Genomic DNA, 19000 nt, shown 5'->3' with positions numbered 1-19000 from the left:
ATGTTTCAATACAAAAAAAAAAAAAATTCCTTAGTTTGAAAAAATAAAGATATTTTCTTCCTTTTTTTGAAAGAAAATATATTTTCTTCCTTATAAACAATGGATGTGTGTGTGTGTCTATATATATATATATATATATATATATATATATAGAGAGAGAGAGAGAGAGAGAGAGAGAATACATGATACTACCTCCGTCCCGGTATAATTGACCTACTTTGATTCCGTCCCGGTATAATTGACCTACTTTGGTTTTTCACACAGATTAAGAAAAATGTATAAATAAAGGGGAAAGTGGAATATATTGTAGGCTTAAATGTGTAATTAGTCCCCACGCTTTTACCATATTTTGGTATTAATCCCTGCATTTTTTTTTATTTGGTTTAAGTCCTTGCAGTTTGTAAAAAATTTGTTATTGGTCCTTCTGTTAGTCTAAGGTTAAAAAAAAAGTTAAAACTAACGGAATGCCACGTGGCCCAATTATGTCACGCCACGTGGCACACTAAAAGACAAATTACTCAAATTAAATTAAGTTAAATAAAACAATTTTTTTTTGAAGGAAAATAAAACAATTATTTTTTAATTAGTTTTATTGTCAATATTATATAAATTAATATTTAAGAAAATTTAATTAAAAAATCCTCTACACTGACAGATTAGGTTGTGAGACATCTTCTTCCATTCACCTTCACCACCGTCCCCCATTAACATATGTCCACTTCTTCTCCAAACTCCATCAACACCCAACTTTAAGTTCACCTTCTTCTTCACTTGTAAATCATAATCCATCAACACCAACTCCAATTTCATCTTCTCCTATCTTAAATCATAATCCAATAACACTGAACTCCAATTTCTTAAAGAAATCCACCCTTACAGTATTACTACAACATAATAAGACAACCTTTGGTAGCGTTAATGAAGAAAAATCAAAAGGAGAAACAGGAATTGTGAAAACGAGAAACAAGAATTGAGTAAAAGATGGGAATCAATATAGATGTAAAATTGTATGATAAATTTCATATTTGGTTACAACTTCAATTTCAATTTGGGGTTGAATTGACACCCTAAATTTCAATTTTCCCCTTTTCTGCACATGTCCTGTACATGGACGTTTTTCAATTCTTTCTGTTTTAATTTTCAATAATAAAATATAAATTAATAAAACAAATAATATTGACCCATATTAAAAACAAGGAACCTAACACTTTAATAAATTTGTCTTTTAGTGTGCCACGTGGCGTGACATAATTGGGCCACGTGGCATTCTGTTAGTTTTAACCTTTTTTTAACCTTAGACTAACAGAAGGACCAATAACAAATTTTATACAAACTGCAAGGACTTAAACCAAACAAAAAAAAGTGTAGGGACTAATACCAAAATATGGTAAAAGTGCAGGGACTAAACACACATTTAAACCTATATTGTATTGGGAATGATAAAAGTAGTATTATTTAGTGTTATATTGTATTGGGAATGATGAAAGTTGTATTGAAAATTGAAATGGGTCAGTTATTTTGGGACACTTTTTTTTTAGAAAATGGGTCAGTTATTCCGGGACGGAGGGAGTGGAGTATAGAGACATGTAGGAATCTCTCACTTGATAGAGAAATGGTAGTTGAATTATCAGTCCAAAAGAGTTTTAAAAGTATTTATACAAATATTCAACTATTTTCTCTATAATAATGATCATGTCAAGTCATGTCTCGCATTGATAGAGTATGTCAATCACTGACATAATTAAAGGAGAATTGCATTTCATTTTAATAAAATAAACTAGTTACAAACCCGTGCTTCGCACGGGTTAAATTTGCAGATTTTATAGAAATTTCGTTCCAAGGAAAAAGTGATCAAATTGCGGATAATAGTTGCATCTTTTTAGTAAATACCCGCCATTTAATCATAAAATCTTGATGCATTAGAAGAGCATATTACATTTTGAGAAAACAACATTATAATTTACATAATATTAACTGAAACCATTAAACCAACAAAATTGTTCTTGACGCCTCATTTGGAAAATACTAAGCAGAGGAGGAATTGAAATATTAGTTTCATATTATCGACAAAATGAACGTAGCATTCCCTTTAAACATGAGTTCTGTAGTCTTCATTGTTCTATAGAGTGCATGAGCAGGCACAAAACCAGTATCCTACTGCTCAACGCCATATTTCCCTCATCTATTCATAACAGTTTCCACTCTGCAACAGAAAAAATCATGTAATGGTCTCAGGTTCATCTTCAAACATAACCGAATGATGCCATCAAAGATATAAGCCACAAATTCAAGTCAAAATAAACAACAGAAATGACGACTATGCCAATATCTTATGAGAGCCATGCTTCTATGAATTGAGTGCTATTGAAGTTAAATTTTCAAATTGAAAGCATTTGCCTTGACCTTATCTGGGTTATGAATCAAGGACAAACTATTGCCCAAGCAAGTTATACCAACTACGTTTCTTCTTTTCTGTTGAATTACTTTCGACAGAAAATATTCATGAATCATATTTATAAAACCTAGAAGGAATCATTGGATGGTAGTTGCAAAAAGACACGATAAATAATTGTAAGAAACTGTTATAATATTGTTCAAATTACTTCAATACTGGAAGAAATTGCTTTGAAAGAAAAAACCATCAATGTAGACCTAGAAGCACTTCTTCAGGAAAGCATAAAGCAAAATGAAAGGTTTACTATAGAAGAGAGATTGTTAACACAGATATATATGAAAAAGCCAGCTGAAGTGTGCAACTTGCAGAAAGTAACAGACCAGATATCTGACATTTCATTTCCTCAATGGCTATCATTCTCTTTGTGATAGCACCTTGCTGAGACAACCTATGTGAACCAGTAGCCATTGTAACTGACAAAACTGTTGGCATTGCAATAGGAATTCCTCCAATCAGAAGCACCAATAGATTGTCAATTCCACTCCTATACTTGCGGCACTGAATAGGATACATGACAACAATCTCGATGATCATTACCAAAGCAATTGAGCAAATGCAGAAGTTACCGATGGCTGTCAACACATGATCATAGCCATGGACATAAAATTGCAGTTTAGTACTAAAAGTGCAACAAAAATAAGCAAAAGAAAAATCATATTAAAGAAACATTAGAATCACATTTCGACGTCGATCCAACTTTTTTGATATATTAAGCAAAATACACTTATGTACTAATTTTTCGTCATTAATTCAACCTTTTTTAGTAGTGATCAGCATATATTAATGAACAAATTTTGCAACATTATTGAAGTCAGAAGAGTAAGAGTTAAGTACCTTTTGGAAATGACCAATTTGGTTAGTGTTGTCGACCAAATGAGCAGCCTTACCAAAGAAGATGTGCACACCAGTAGAAATTACAATAGCCTCGAGTTCTCCTTGCTTTACAGTAGAGCCGGAGTAGACTTCATGACCAGGGTTCTTGGTAAACAATTCATGCATCACCAATTTTAGTCAATTTTACAAACACAAAAATAATACCTGGCGATTCTCATCATGTTCGATGAAACTAATTGCCTTTAATTAAACATCAAAAAGAAAATACCTAGCGATTGTGCACATATTCCAAGTATGAAGGCACATGAGGATAGTCAAAATGTTTCTCATTAACCTTAGTAGAAGCTTTTTGAAAGGCTATAATATCACCATTTTATAACTGCATTCATGGAAAAAGAAATCAATAAAAAAGCCAATTATACTGTAACTTAGTGTGCACCAACTGGGTATGTACTAAATCTCACTTTCTTCAAATGTTAATTTCTTGTCAAGAGGCTCACACATGACATTTGGTTCAAACATAATCTCCTGCGCAACAATATGCATAATGAATTTGGTAACGCTAAATGATTATCAATCACTCAGAGATCAGAAGATTCAGATCCTGAAGATGCCATTAGAAAAGTTCCTCTCCCTTATGGTAAGTAATATGCAATGATAAATTTTCATAGAACACAATGCACTATTTGCCATTAATTACCAGCTAGCTTAGTTACTAAACATAAAAGGATGCACTAAAAATATAAATGTTTATGAAGTTATACATACAACAGATAAATAATTAATTACCAGCTAGCTTAGTTACTAAACATACATGTACAAATGATATAACTAAACAGGCAATCAATTTTCTATGTCATTAATTATGCCAAAAAACTATCTGTGTTAAAGTATTAGCATTTCATCAAACATCATACGTGCGTACAATTCTACAAAACCAATCCAAAAATTCAGTTTTGTTAGTAGACAGATTTCAACTTTGTCAATTTAATTAAAATATCAAACGACGTCCGAATTGACTAAACGAACATTCCTTGGAAAGCTTAGAATGCCAAGATTATAAATATAATTTTAGTTTTGGTGTTTAATTCTCCAATTTGTACAGTTTTCCTAAAGAACATGTACAGGTACAGAAACAGGGTATAAACTTTTACTCAACTTACAACATGAATTTCTCATACTTTACTCAATGAAATTCAACGATTCTTGAGCCTATTCTGTAGGTATTTTTGTCTACTTTACAAAGGTTCAAGTTTCACTCTCAAATGATCTATGTATAAAAATGTATGATCAATTTACTAACAGGGTAGCCAAGCTGCAAATTGCAGAATTTTCAATCTATTCTCTCTTTAACTAACTCAATTGATTCTACATATACTTTCTTAATCTAAGACATTATTACTATGATACAATGATATAACAGTATTATTCGCTAATAATATTAACTTTAACATCCTTGCCAAATTCAATCAAATGCATTTCTACACAAATTTTCAGCACTTTCCCACATATTATACTTTGAGCAATTCTTGTCATTTCAGTCCAACAAAAAAACATATAGAAACATAGAAAATCAAGTAATAACAATAAAAAAATCAATGCATTCATTTGGGGGAATTTCTAATCATGCAAAACAACCTAATTTTTTTATGTTCTACCACAGGAATCTAGTTTCGGATTCAACTTGTAGAGAGAGCAGAAAAGTTAAAATACACGAAAGAAAATAGAAATGTGTTCAAATTCCACTACACTAAAGCGCTATAACACAACTACGGCTGCAATGTCATTTTTCAAATTTCAATATGCTATAGCCACTACTTGCAACATTGAAATTCATATTTTTAGATTTTTGTACTTCGAATTGGACATAACAAAGAACTATACTTTGAGCATTTATGGATTCTTTCAACAGACCTGATTAGCGAGTGAGCCATGAACTGGTGGAGTAGCAAAAAACTTCATATCAAGGCATAGATTATATCGACCAAGTTTGCAATTATGACAACGCCAACAACTGATCCCAGGCTCGATTGTCACACGGTCACCTGTCACCAAAGTCTTTATCTGACCACCAACTTCTTCAATGATCCCAGCACACTCATGACCAATAACCATTGGTTCCTTAACTATAAAATCTGCACATCTTAGTGTCTGAAAGTAATAAACTAATCAATAAAAGACGATACTTTTTACTAAATAGATTATAGAACAAAGATAAATGCAGGATATAGCCCTTGAATCAAAATTGCAAATTATGTAGGAAACCATTTGGAGAAAAAAATCATTAAAACTCATCAAATCTAAATGTATCTTTTTTTTCTCATTGAATATTGAAATCAGATGTAACAGAAACATGCAAAAACCCTAAAATCATGAAAACAAAATATCAAAATCACCAACCAACAACAAAAAACGAAAGCGCCACGAACTCACCATGACTTATTCTAAACACTCTCAATAGATTATGCTCCAATTCAAAGCTCTTGCCATTGCTATCCCTTCAGCCCTCTTCTCTTCTCTTGCTCTTAAAACCATAGCTTCAGACATATGCTTCAGTCCTTGTAATTTCAATCCAGGCAGTGAACCGAATATTTTAACATGAACATTCCAACCACAATAGAGCAGATTTTTTATTCAACAACTGAAACTTGTAACTCAGTTTTCTCCATCATAACATAATTGAATTAAGCAATTCCAAAGCCTATTTCAAGTTAATTTATGTCTTCTTTCTAATGGTATAAGTCACATTTCAAACTGGTGCATGAACAGAGAGATATGACAGAACATTCCAACAACAACACTTCAGATTTTTACTTAAGCAGCTCAAACTTCTAACTCAATTTTCTCAGTCATAGAATAACATAATTAAGTTCTTCCAGAGCCTATTTCGTGTTAAATTTTGTCTATTTTCCAATGGTTCAATTTTCACTCAAAAACGATGCCAGCACAAGTATTTATGACCGTTTTTCTGACAGTAGGTCTATACGAATTTTAACCAACATTTCTTAAAATTATACCATAACCAACTAACAAATCCTTCTCTATCTAATCAAATTCAAGTTTAATAGAGAACTTACCATAACCTTCTGAATCAGATTAAGCGTATCTCCAGCTCATAGTTTCTGCCTTCTGCAAAACTTCAATTTCTCTACTCAACTCTCCAAAATCCAGCATTGACCCAAACTTTCAGTAATCCTTTTTCTGCAAATTTCTTGTTTCTATTTCCAAACCAAACCACAATGGATAAATATTCACACATACCTACCCACTCTTCCAGCAGCAGAACAACCAAACCCTAGCCTCATTCTTCCTTGTTTCTTACTTCTAATCATCAATTCAAGTCATAATCAGCACAACAACTTAATTGCTACTCTATAAACAATCTGATGGCAACAGTTCAAAACTTGAGAGCTTGTGGTTGAGTTCAGCTAGGAGGGAAAAGAGGAAAGGAAAGAAGAATTTTAATCCTGCATAAGGATTAAATTGTTCCAAGGATCAAGATTTGAAGCTTGCATGCTGATGGATTGGGGTGGAAGAAGGAGGGAAGGCGTGAGATGTTTACAGAGAAGGAATAGAATCTGATTTCTAGAGAGAGAGGAAGAGTAGAGAAAATGAGAGAAAAAATGTGGTTTGACATATATATATATATAATCCTTAGGTAAAATTACCAGTTTATCCTTCCTTAAAAAACATTTTTATATTAAATAAATAGTTAGTGGAAACAATGAGGTGGCACTAAAGAAAATGCACCAATAAGGAAATTGCCTGAATGCCCCTAAAGTACCCAAAATGAGGGCAAAAATGTAATTACCAAGGCCTTGTTTTGTTTAGAATAAGTTAGTAGATAAGTAAATTACTGGATGGCATAAAATAAAGATAAAACACTACATGTATTAAAAGATATTTTATTTATTTATTGTAATACCAAATAAAGGTCTCTAGAATAATACTCCCTCCGGTCATATTATAAACAAATATTGCTTTTCATATTCATTGAACAATTGATATATTTGGACTATAATATTGTTCTGATACATCAATTATTTAATAAATTTGAAAAGGAATAATTGGTTATAAATGTGACTGGAGGGAGTAAATAACAAGTATAATAATGTAAATGTATTATACAAATATTATGTCAATTTTAGTACTGACAGACAGGGAACTCAAATCATAATTCACAAAAACAATAAGTCACCTATAATATATGATTGATTGTAATTTCGATGATCTATTTTAGTTTCTTAAAAAAGTAATGTACACCTGCCGATCACTATTATAAGCAAAAATTCACTTTTTAAATTTATTGAATAAATGGTGTATGTGGTTTATAATATAGACTACATAGATTTCTTATTTAATCAACTTAAAAGGTGAATTTTTGCTTATAATAGTGACAAGAGGATCTATGATTGTTATTATTGATAAGGCTTATTTATACATTTAGTCTCTGTAAATAGGGGTCGTGTTTTGGTCCCTGAATTTGCTAATCCTTTCAAATCTGACATGCAAATATTAATCAATTGACATTTGGTCCTTGAAGCAATTTAATGGCAGTCACGTCACTCATTAGCTGACTAGGTATTGATCCATTGGCAAACTGATGGCTAAGTCATCAAAGTGTAGGGTGAACAGACGAAATTTTCCCTGGTTCTTTCCGGCTCAAGTGAAAATATCATAATGCCCTTAAGTCCTTTCTTATTTTAAAATACATTCTTCTTCGGTTCTTCCACTCGACAAGGCGTCTTCCTCTAAGGAGACAGTATCAACTTCATTCTCTCTCTCTCTCTCTCTCTCTCTCTCTCTCTATATATATATATATATATATATATATATATATATATATATATATATATATCGTTGTTAAGTGTTTCTTCTTCGTCTTCCTCTCCCACCTTCAATTTTGTGTTAAGAGGAAGATTGCTTGACACAACTTTGATTTCTTCATAGCGTTCTTCCTCTCTCACCTTCCAAGTATCGAATTCGATTTTGCCTCTCCAAAAACCCTAATCCCAAAATCGATTACCAGATAGTTGAGAAGAAAGGAATTGAGGGCATTATCGAAAACTTCTTTTGAAACATTGTGATCTTATTCTTCATTGTGATTAGAGTTATGAAAATTTCAGATTCGACAAATTTGGGAATTTGTTTTTCTGAATAATCATATTACTTTTATCCCAATTGTAAAGAGAACAAAGAAACAATTTCCAAAATGTATTATCTTGTCTAGCATATAGAACATAATGCTTTTATCAGATCTTTGATTTTTCGACAGTCGCACCAGTGACTAGGCTTCATCCTCTGTCGTCGTTGAGAAGCTTCTTGTTATCGAAAATGGTGATGGTTTGAGGAGTATTGAGGCTGAGAAGCAAATGAGGAGAAATTTGAGAGAAACCCAATTTAAGGTTGAAGAATATGGTTTATCATTGGGTAGAAGATCATGTGATACTAATATATGTTACTAATGTTGTTGGGTTAATTGATGCATGAAGTTGGTGGCGGTGGAAGAGAATGAAGAGGAAAGAAGGGGTATAATAGTCGTTTCAAGTTTGTTTGTGTCCCTTAGGGAAATTTTGATCCATTCACACCATCTTTTGATGAGTCAGCAAGCCACATAACCAATCGGCTCTGCCAAGTCAGCTAATCAACAACGTGATTGTCATTAAATGGCTTCACAGACCAAATTTCAAGTGATTAAGTGAGGTGCTAAGATATATTAATTTATTGCTTTTGCATTTCATCTTCACCAAGTCATCATTTCTTGATGAGTCAGCAAGCCACATAACCAATCGGCTCTGCCAAGTCAGCTAATCAACAACGTGATTGTCATTAAATGGCTTCACAGACCAAATTTCAAGTGATTAAGTGAGGTGCTAAGATATATTAATTTATTGCTTTTGCATTTCATCTTCACCAAGTCATCATTTCTTGATGAGTCAGCAAGCCACATAACCAATCGGCTCTGCCAAGTCAGCTAATCAACAACGTGATTGTCATTAAATGGCTTCACAGACCAAATTTCAAGTGATTAAGTGAGGTGCTAAGATATATTAATTTATTGCTTTTGCATTTCTGATAAGTGCTAGGAAGTGATATTTTCATGTTATATTTTAAGCACTTTTGTTACTTGTTTTGCAAGAAATTTAAGGAAAAGCCGAGATAAAAGTGATAATTGCCTTATTACGCTTTAATTGCCTTACTTTACCCAATTGTGCAGGATTTAACCTCAAGACACTAAGCAAGCATGAAAAAGCCAAGAAAAGAGCAAAAGGCCGCAAGCACTACACTGCTCGCGAGGCGAGCACAGCAGCTCGCAGTGGCGAGCTTCAAATCAAGCCACAAAGCCCTGAGCACCCCCTTGCTCGCGAGGCGAGCAGAGCTACTCGCCGTTGCGAGTAAGGGCGGTTTGACCCTCCCAGGGTGACGTGGCAGAATCTTAACGGTGCAGGAAACAGCACTCGCCATGGCGAGTAAGTCTGCTCGCGAGGCGAGCTCAAGCATAGTGGGAATTCTATAAATAGCCCACTTGCTATTCTTTGTAAATATCTTATCATATCTTAGCTTGATATTTTCTTAGCTTCTCTTAGGTTTTAGTTTAGATATTTTCATAGGGAGAAGTAAGGTAGTTCTTCATTGAGTAAGATTGGTTTTGGAAGTTGGATCTTAATACTTTGTTGAGACATCACAAGTGTAATGAATCCTTCCTTTTCAATCCATCCTTGCATGGCTTCCATGATGATGAGTAGCTAAATACCCTTTGTTGGGATGAGAGGTACTTGATCTTGCTAAACATGTAATCCTTTTTATCTTGCAATATATGGTTCTAGCAATTTATATTCAATATTGTTGTTATTCTTGTGTTAATGCTTTCAATGAGATTCAAAGATGATTTGGACACAAACTCTTGAATCTTGAGCTAGAATAGCAATATATCTTAGGTTAACTTACTTGACATCTTTGTTAATCTTGCGATAATCACCATAATCAAGAGCTAAATGCTTTCGTATAACTTAACCAGGCTGGACACGGTCGATTAGGTTATCCGATCGACTTTGTTATCGTTTAAGGAATTTGGACACGAATGTTTAAACGATAACTTAGAAATAATTATATCACTTTGGACACGAAGGGTAGTTTAGAATTGATTGTGATAATGTTGTTTACAAAGCTAGAATTCGTATGGATCATTAGGTTACGTGTGACGCTTGGTTAAGGAACGCTACTCCTAACAAGTTTCAATCCTTATTTATCTCATCTTTTACTATTTGCAATTAGTTTAGTTAGTTACATTTCAATTCAAACAAACAAGTACTCTTAATACTTTGAATGATAATCAATGTTAAACTGTCATTGATAACGCACTATTCCCTGTGGAGACGATACACAAATACTTATCTTGTTTGATGCAAAATATAACTTCATCAAAATGGCGCCGTTGCCGGGGAATGGTGTTTAGTTATTATAGATAGAACGATTGATTTATCATTTTAAGCATTCGTACATATCCGTAAATAGTTTTCATTTCTTGATAGTTGTTTGTACTAACCTCTTGTTGATAAACAAAGAAAAGTTTCTTGTAAGTTGTTTCCGTTTTAGGATCACCACCTAGCCAAAATCATGGCTGATCATGGTTACTTCAACTTCTATACTCCACCCGAGTATGAATCCTATCCGCAGTATCAGCAACATTCTTATGAAGATGAGAGATACAAGGTGATAGAAAATACTTTGAATACCTTCATGCAACAATCCATGATAAACATGCAAGATACCAACCAAAGATTGAAGACTTTATCACTTCAAATTGGGTTAATTCAAGCACAAATTGTAACACCCCGTTTTCCCAACATAAAAATTTCATTTAAAATCAGAGTATTTTGATCACAACGGAATGTCACATACTTCATTTAAATCATAAAACGGATAATAATAATTATCTTTTCAATTCAACATCATGAAAATCTTAAAATTGTTGCAGCGGAAAATAGTTCAACATCTAAAAGTCTTGGCACGCAGGCCTTATTGGAAAATCTCATAAATTAGTTCATAAAAGAGACACGTAAGGAATAGAAGTAAAAGCAAGCCCCCATCCCGTTACGTATCAGAGCACCTAGACACCAACTGAGAGTCCACTCATGAACGCCTCTAATCTTTATTACCTGCACATTACCCACGGTCGAGGCAACATATACGCAGAAGGGGTGAGATTTCATAGTCAATACATTAAGCATATAATCCAATAAAATGCATTTAACAACTTAAACATTAATAACATGTCAACAATTAACAATCAGTATATATTTCATTTCATAACAAATACAATCATCAAATATCATTACTAATTTTCATCACAATCATAATCAACTTAACACTCAGCTTGACGACACAACTCATCTTTGACCGTGCAACTCTATCAACTCAACAACAACTCGACAACACAACTCATCTTAGACCATGCAACTCTATCAACTCAACAACAACTTGACAACTTAACATCATGAACTTCTTGATATGCAAATGCATGTGGTACCAATCAACAACAAATGAGCATAATAGGCTCTTCAACGTGTGAGCACAAAGGCTGCCGGGCCTAAAGCCCCCAACTTTAATGAGCACAAAGGCTGCCGGGCCTAAAGCCCCCAACTTTAATGAGCACAAAGGCTGCCGGGCCTAAAGCCCCCAACTTTAATGAGCACAAAGGCTGCCGGGCCTAAAGCCCCCAACTTTAATGAGTATGCAATGGACTCAAACTTCCAGCAACTTAGACGACATCATGAACGACTCATACGACTCATAATTATGGACAACTTCTTAATTTCTTGCAACATAGACCGACTCATGCAATCTCAAGACATTAAAGGTCAGCAGCAATGAACAGCAACAGATTTACAACATATAACAGTGTTGGAATATCTCAACATCATTTAAGGAATGGATTACATCAACATAATATCATAAAAACATCATAACATTATCCATGCAACATTACTAATCATTTCAGTCATATAAACAGACTTCTGTAACATCTGGAAACATTCTAAATCACCCCCATTCTTACTTCTAAGGTCAGCTCAAGACTATACGTGCGAAAGGATCGCATCGGGACAATTTTGGGCAACTAACAGCCTAACTCGCAGTTGCGAGTAACTTCACTCGCAATGGCGAGCAAAGTGTGCATTCTGGGTTCCTACGTATTTACTCGCAGTGGCGAGTTATTCTGCTCGCAGTTGCGAGCTCACAGGTCACTCGCAGTTGCGAGTTGTGTTGCTCGCAGTTGCGAGTTCTGGGTTCTAGCTCGCAGATGCGAGTGTTCTTGCTCGCAGGTGCGAGCGATGAATGTCAGTACGGCCAGAAACCTAAAAATCACAACTTTTCACCTATATTCATGATTCCTTCATCCAAATAGCATCTAATTATCATCTTAAGTCATATCTAAGGTCTGTACACTAATTTTGCATCAATCTAACATCTGTTCTTGATTCATTCATCAAAATTGATCCTAAACCTAATTCTCAATTCTCACCAAAACTTAACCTAATCATGCTAAATTCATCCTATAGAATTATACCCTTAATAATATTGAAAATTAGTCTCACCCTTACCTGATAATAGCAGAATCGCAGCTCTCCTTGGTTCTTCTCTCTTTCTGACTTTTTCTCCAAAAACGTACGTACTACTTTTCTTAACTTATGTCTGTCTATTTATCTTTCCTAATTACTCTTATCACTACTAATTGCTCATCTCACCACACAGCCCAATTTTTAATATTTTTATTTTATTTGTCAAATCTTATTTTATTTAATAATAAAATAAGTCATAACAACCTAGCAACTTCACCACAACAAAATACTCCACATTATGCAGTTATAAATCATGTAACCCACTCAACTTCATGAATCATAAAATTCACACATATCAATCATGAAAATCACGTAAATCATATATATAAATATATTTTTAAATAATCGAATAATTAAGACGGGCGTTACAACTCTCCCCAACTTATAGAATTTTCGTCCTCGAAAATTTACCTCAAGCAAACAACTCTGGATAAGACTCCATCATCTTACTCTCTAGCTCCCATGTCAGGCTTTCACCAGTCGTTCCACTCCAAACAACTCTCACTAGAGGTATCTCCTTGCCTCTCAACGTCTTCATCTTGCGATCATCAATCCTCAAGGGTAAGGTCTCCACCGTAAGGTTGTCTCTAACTTGCACATCATCACTCTGAATCACATGGGACGGGTCTGGAACATACTTCCTCAATTGCGACACATGGAATACATCATGCAAATTTGATAAATGCGGTGGTAAGCCAACTCTGTAAGCCACCGTGCCAATTCTCTCAGATATCTGATAAGGACCAATAAACTTTGGAGTCAACTTCTTTGACTTCAATGCACGACCAACACCGGTCGTTGGAGTAACTCTCAAGAACACATGGTCTCCCTCTTGAAACTCTAGGTCTTTTTTACGCTTATCATGGTAACTCTTCTGTCGACTCTGCGACGCTTTCATCTTCTCTTGAATCATTTTCACCTTCTCGGTAGTCTGTTGAACAATTTCTGGTCCTAGAACCACACTTTCACCTGTCTCAAACCAACACAACGGAGTCCTACACCTCCGACCATACAAAGCCTCGAAAGGTGCCATCCCAATACTGGAATGATAGCTATTGTTATAAGTGAACTCTATCAACGGAAGATGACTATCCCAAGTTCCACCTTGCTCAAGCACACATACTCTCAACAAATCCTCAAGTGACTGAATCGTTCTTTCCGACTGACCATCTGTCTGAGGATGATAAGCCGAACTCAATCTCAACTTAGAACCTAAAGCCTCTTGCAAACTCTTCCAAAATCTAGAAGTAAATCGTGGATCTCTATCTGACACGATGCTTGAAGGAACACCATGCAATTTCACTATGTCTCGAATATAAATCTCTGCCAACTGAGCCACAGGAAAACTAATATTAATCGGAAGGAAATGTGCCGACTTCGTCAATCTGTCAACAATCACCCAAATAGCGTCATTTCCCTTAGGAGTATTCGGCAAACTTGTCACAAAATCCATGGATATACTATCCCATTTCCATTCTGGTACATCTAACGGTGTCATCAACCCAGCAGGTTTCTGATGCTCTACCTTCGACTTCTGACAAATCAAACAAGAGTACACAAATTGTGCCACATCACGTTTCAATCCTGACCACCAAAACAGCTTCTTTAAATCATGATACATCTTTGTAGCTCCCGGATGAATGCTCAAGCTACTCCTATGACTCTCTTCCAGAATCATCCTTTTTATCTCATCATTGTCTGGAATACAAATCCTACCTCGGAACCTCAACACACCTTGATCATCGACTTTAAAGTCACCATCTTCAGTTTGATTACTAGCAACCAACAAGTCCACAAACTTAACATCAACCTTCTGTGCATCTCTAATACTTTCCAAGAAATCGTTATCAATTTTCAGCATTCCTAACTTAACGCTCCGAGACGACATTTCACAAACTAAGCTCATATCTCTAAATTGTTCAAGTAATTCAAATTCATTCACCATCATAGCAGACATATGTAAACTCTTCCTACTTAAGGCATCCGCAACAACGTTAGCTTTACCCGGATGGTAATTCAAGCTAAAGTCATAATCTTTCAACAATTCGAGCCACCGCCGCTGTCTCATATTCAATTCTTTCTGATCAAACAAATACTTCAAGCTCTTGTGATCACTAAACACCTCAAATCTCGAACCATACAAATAATGTCTCCAAATCTTAAGGACAAATACGACTGCAGCTAACTCAAGGTCATGAGTAGGATAGTTTCGTTCATGAGTTCTCAACTGTCTTGATGCATAAGCAACAACTTTACCATCTTGCATAAGTACACCGCCTAAGCCCAATTTGGACGCATCACAATACACTGCAAAAGGTTCATCAGGTTTTGGCAAAATCAAAACTGGAGCCGTCGTCAAACGCTTCTTCAATTCATTAAAACTGTTCTCACAATGAACATCCCACACAAAGGTTTTACCTTTACACGTCAACTGTGTTAACGGAAGTGCCAACTTAGAAAATCCTTCTATAAATCTCCGATAGTATCCTGCCAAACCCAAAAAGCTTCTAATCTCTGTAACTGACCTAGGAGTCTCCCATTGTGATACTGCTTCAACTTTAGATGGATCAACCGCAATACCACTACTAGAAATAACATGGCCCAGAAAACTTACCTCGTTCAACCAGAATTCACACTTAGACAATTTAGCATACAACTTCTTCTCCTTCAGCACTTGCAGAACGATTTTCAAATGTTCTGCATGTTCTTCTTCTGTCTTAGAGTAAATCAAAATATCATCGATGAACACAACCACAAAGCGATCCAAAAATGCATGGAAAATGCGATTCATATACTCCATAAACACGCCAGGCGCATTACTCACACCAAAAGGCATCACCTTATATTCATAATGACCATATCGCGTCCTAAAGGCCGTCTTCTGCATATCTTCATCTTTTACTTTAATCTGATGATAACCCGACCTTAAATCAATCTTGCTGAACACACGTGCACCCACCAGCTGGTCCATCAAATCATCAATTCTAGGAAGTGGATATCTATTCTTTATAGTCACTTTATTCAGTTGTCGATAATCAATGCACAACCTCATACTTCCATCTTTCTTCTTAACCAACAATACCGGCGCTCCCCAAGGTGAAACACTCGGTCTAATGAACTTCTTCTCTAGCAAATCCTCCAACTGTTTCTTCAACTCAGCCAACTCAGAAGCTGACATACGGTAAGGTGTCATAGACACAGGCTTCGTTCCCGGAACAAGGTCAATAGAAAATTCAACTTCTCTTTCCGGTGGTACATCAGGGATTTCATCAGGGAAAACTTCAGGAAAATCACACACCACTTGCAACTTATCAATCACTGCTTGATTCTCCAATGATAAGGATGCCATCAAGGAAAACATCAAGATCCCATCACGTTCTAATTGCTTCAGCTGCTTAGTAGACAAAAATTCTGCTCCACTTTCCTCTTCGGCAGAAGAGAAACGCACCGTTTTACTAAAACAGTTAATGAGAACATGGTTGTACTCTAACCAGTTCATACCAAGAATTACATCCATTCCACTCAGAGGCAGACAAACTAAATCAATCTCAAATTCACGATCAAACATAGACAAAGGACATCGTAAGCAAACAAGAGAAGTAGTCATCGAACCCTTAGCTGGAGTTTCGACGACCATTTCTCCACTCATATCAGACACAGCAAGACCCAACTTAGAAGCACAATCAAAAGCAACAAAACAATGTGTAGCACCAGTATCAATAATAGCAACTAAAGGAGTATTGTTAATATAACAAGTACCTCTGATCAAACGATCCTCATTTTCAGTCTGAGTACCAGTCAAAGCAAACACTTTCCCTCTAGTCTGAGTCTTCTTCGGATTCGTACACTGAGACCCAATATGACCCTCTTCTTTGCAATTAAAACACACAATGTCCGCATGCTTACACTCTGCAAGTGTATGTCCTTTACTGCCACAACGAAAGCACCGTTTAATATCCTTAGTACAAGCAGTACTCTTATGGCCTTTCTCGCCACAAGTGTAACAAACAACCTCAGCACCAGCATCCTTCTTATTAGACCTCCTCTCATCATTAGCTCTTCCTTTTCCCTTGTCAGCAGGAGCACTGTAAGGCTTTGGGCGACTTGTTGGCCCTTACCCCTCTTCTCACTCATAATCTTATAATGAGCTTTGCTGTCATCTTCATAGATTCTGCATCTGCTCACCAAAGCAGAAAAGTCACGGATCTGTTGGTAACCAATGGCTCGCTTAATATCAGCACGCAAACCATTCTCAAACTTGATACACTTGGAGAACTCAGCATTGTCCCCCGTGTAGTGTGGATAGAACTGAGCCAGCTCCACAAACTTTGCTGCATACTCTGTCACCGACATGTTTCCTTGCTTTAGCTCAAGGAACTCGATCTCTTTTCTCCCGCGAACATCCTCAGGAAAGTATCTGTTTAGGAATTCTCTCTTGAACACAACCCAAGTAATAACTGCATCATCCTGCTCTAGGGTAGGTTGGAGGCTCACCCACCAGTCATCAGCTTCCTCAGCCAGCATATGCGTTCCAAAACGCACCTTCTGATCGTCAGTACATTGCATAACTCTGAAAATTCTCTCAACCTCCTTGAGCCACGTCTGTGCTCCATCAGGGTCGTACCTTCCTTTGAAGGTAGGAGGATGATTTCTCAGAAAGGTCTCCAACATCCTCACATCCGCATTCGCACCAGCACCAGCATTTGGATGTTGTCCCACAGCTTGGGCTACAGCTTCCAAAGCAGCAGCAATCGCAGCATCATTTCTTCCAGCCATTCTAGTCCTCTTATAGCAAATAAGATTCGCAGCCTCCAGGTCTCTTCTCTGCACAACACACAACGTTTAGAATATCATAATAGTGGTATTCCAACTGCTAAGGACACAACTCGACTCACTACTTGGCCGGACGGACCGACCTGCTCTGATACCAATTGTAACACCCCGTTTTCCCAACATAAAAATTTCATTTAAAATCAGAGTATTTTGATCACAACGGAATGTCACATACTTCATTTAAATCATAAAACGGATAATAATAATTATCTTTTCAATTCAACATCATGAAAATCTTAAAATTGTTGCAGCGGAAAATAGTTCAACATCTAAAAGTCTTGGCACGCAGGCCTTATTGGAAAATCTCATAAATTAGTTCATAAAAGAGACACGTAAGGAATAGAAGTAAAAGCAAGCCCCCATCCCGTTACGTATCAGAGCACCTAGACACCAACTGAGAGTCCACTCATGAACGCCTCTAATCTTTATTACCTGCACATTACCCACGGTCGAGGCAACATATACGCAGAAGGGGTGAGATTTCATAGTCAATACATTAAGCATATAATCCAATAAAATGCATTTAACAACTTAAACATTAATAACATGTCAACAATTAACAATCAGTATATATTTCATTTCATAACAAATACAATCATCAAATATCATTACTAATTTTCATCACAATCATAATCAACTTAACACTCAGCTTGACGACACAACTCATCTTTGACCGTGCAACTCTATCAACTCAACAACAACTCGACAACACAACTCATCTTAGACCATGCAACTCTATCAACTCAACAACAACTTGACAACTTAACATCATGAACTTCTTGATATGCAAATGCATGTGGTACCAATCAACAACAAATGAGCATAATAGGCTCTTCAACGTGTGAGCACAAAGGCTGCCGGGCCTAAAGCCCCCAACTTTAATGAGCACAAAGGCTGCCGGGCCTAAAGCCCCCAACTTTAATGAGCACAAAGGCTGCCGGGCCTAAAGCCCCCAACTTTAATGAGCACAAAGGCTGCCGGGCCTAAAGCCCCCAACTTTAATGAGTATGCAATGGACTCAAACTTCCAGCAACTTAGACGACATCATGAACGACTCATACGACTCATAATTATGGACAACTTCTTAATTTCTTGCAACATAGACCGACTCATGCAATCTCAAGACATTAAAGGTCAGCAGCAATGAACAGCAACAGATTTACAACATATAACAGTGTTGGAATATCTCAACATCATTTAAGGAATGGATTACATCAACATAATATCATAAAAACATCATAACATTATCCATGCAACA

At 35.9% G+C, this 19000-nt stretch overlaps 1 protein-coding gene across 13 annotated transcripts; it reads right to left on the bottom strand.

The window, feature by feature from the left end:
* Positions 1-1876: 1876 nt before the first annotated feature.
* LOC146931153 (sorbitol dehydrogenase-like) lies at positions 1877-6915 on the bottom strand. Of its 13 annotated transcripts, XR_015006610.1 has the most exons (8): positions 6367-6910; positions 5723-5847; positions 5204-5440; positions 3754-3817; positions 3558-3668; positions 3290-3433; positions 2776-3027; positions 1877-2203 (listed from the first exon to the last, which is right to left on the bottom strand). XR_015006610.1 is itself a non-coding variant. In XM_085702631.1 (5 exons), exons 2-5 carry the CDS (start codon positions 5723-5725, stop codon positions 2989-2991), a joined length of 393 nt encoding a protein of 130 aa, XP_085558757.1. In that variant the 5' UTR covers positions 5726-5847; positions 6367-6913; the 3' UTR covers positions 1877-2988. The 13 variants fall into 13 exon arrangements, 5 of the variants coding, with proteins under 5 accessions (XP_085558757.1, XP_085558758.1, XP_085558755.1 ...); XR_015006611.1 differs by lacking the exon at positions 3754-3817 and having other exon boundaries at positions 6367-6915; XR_015006609.1 differs by having other exon boundaries at positions 1877-3027.
* Between the last annotated feature and the right edge of the window lie 12085 nt (positions 6916-19000).

Source organism: Medicago sativa, chromosome 4 (genome assembly GCF_051527215.1).
Source record: "Medicago sativa cultivar Bolivia chromosome 4, Bolivia_mono, whole genome shotgun sequence".
In the NCBI taxonomy this organism is placed as follows: Eukaryota; Viridiplantae; Streptophyta; class Magnoliopsida; order Fabales; family Fabaceae; genus Medicago; species Medicago sativa.
The sequence above is the reverse complement of the archived record's forward strand: the minus strand, read 5'-3'. Positions and strand labels throughout refer to the sequence as shown.

Excerpts from the sequence above, each read along its gene's own strand:
- LOC146931153 (XM_085702630.1), bottom strand. Across the intron at positions 3,434-5,203 it reads ATGGCTCACTCGCTAATCAG|AACCCTGGTCATGAAGTCTA; the intron begins GTCTGTTGAAAG and ends TTGTTTACCAAG. Across the intron at positions 3,028-3,289 it reads AAATTGGTCATTTCCAAAAG|CCATCGGTAACTTCTGCATT; the intron begins GTACTTAACTCT and ends ATGTGTTGACAG.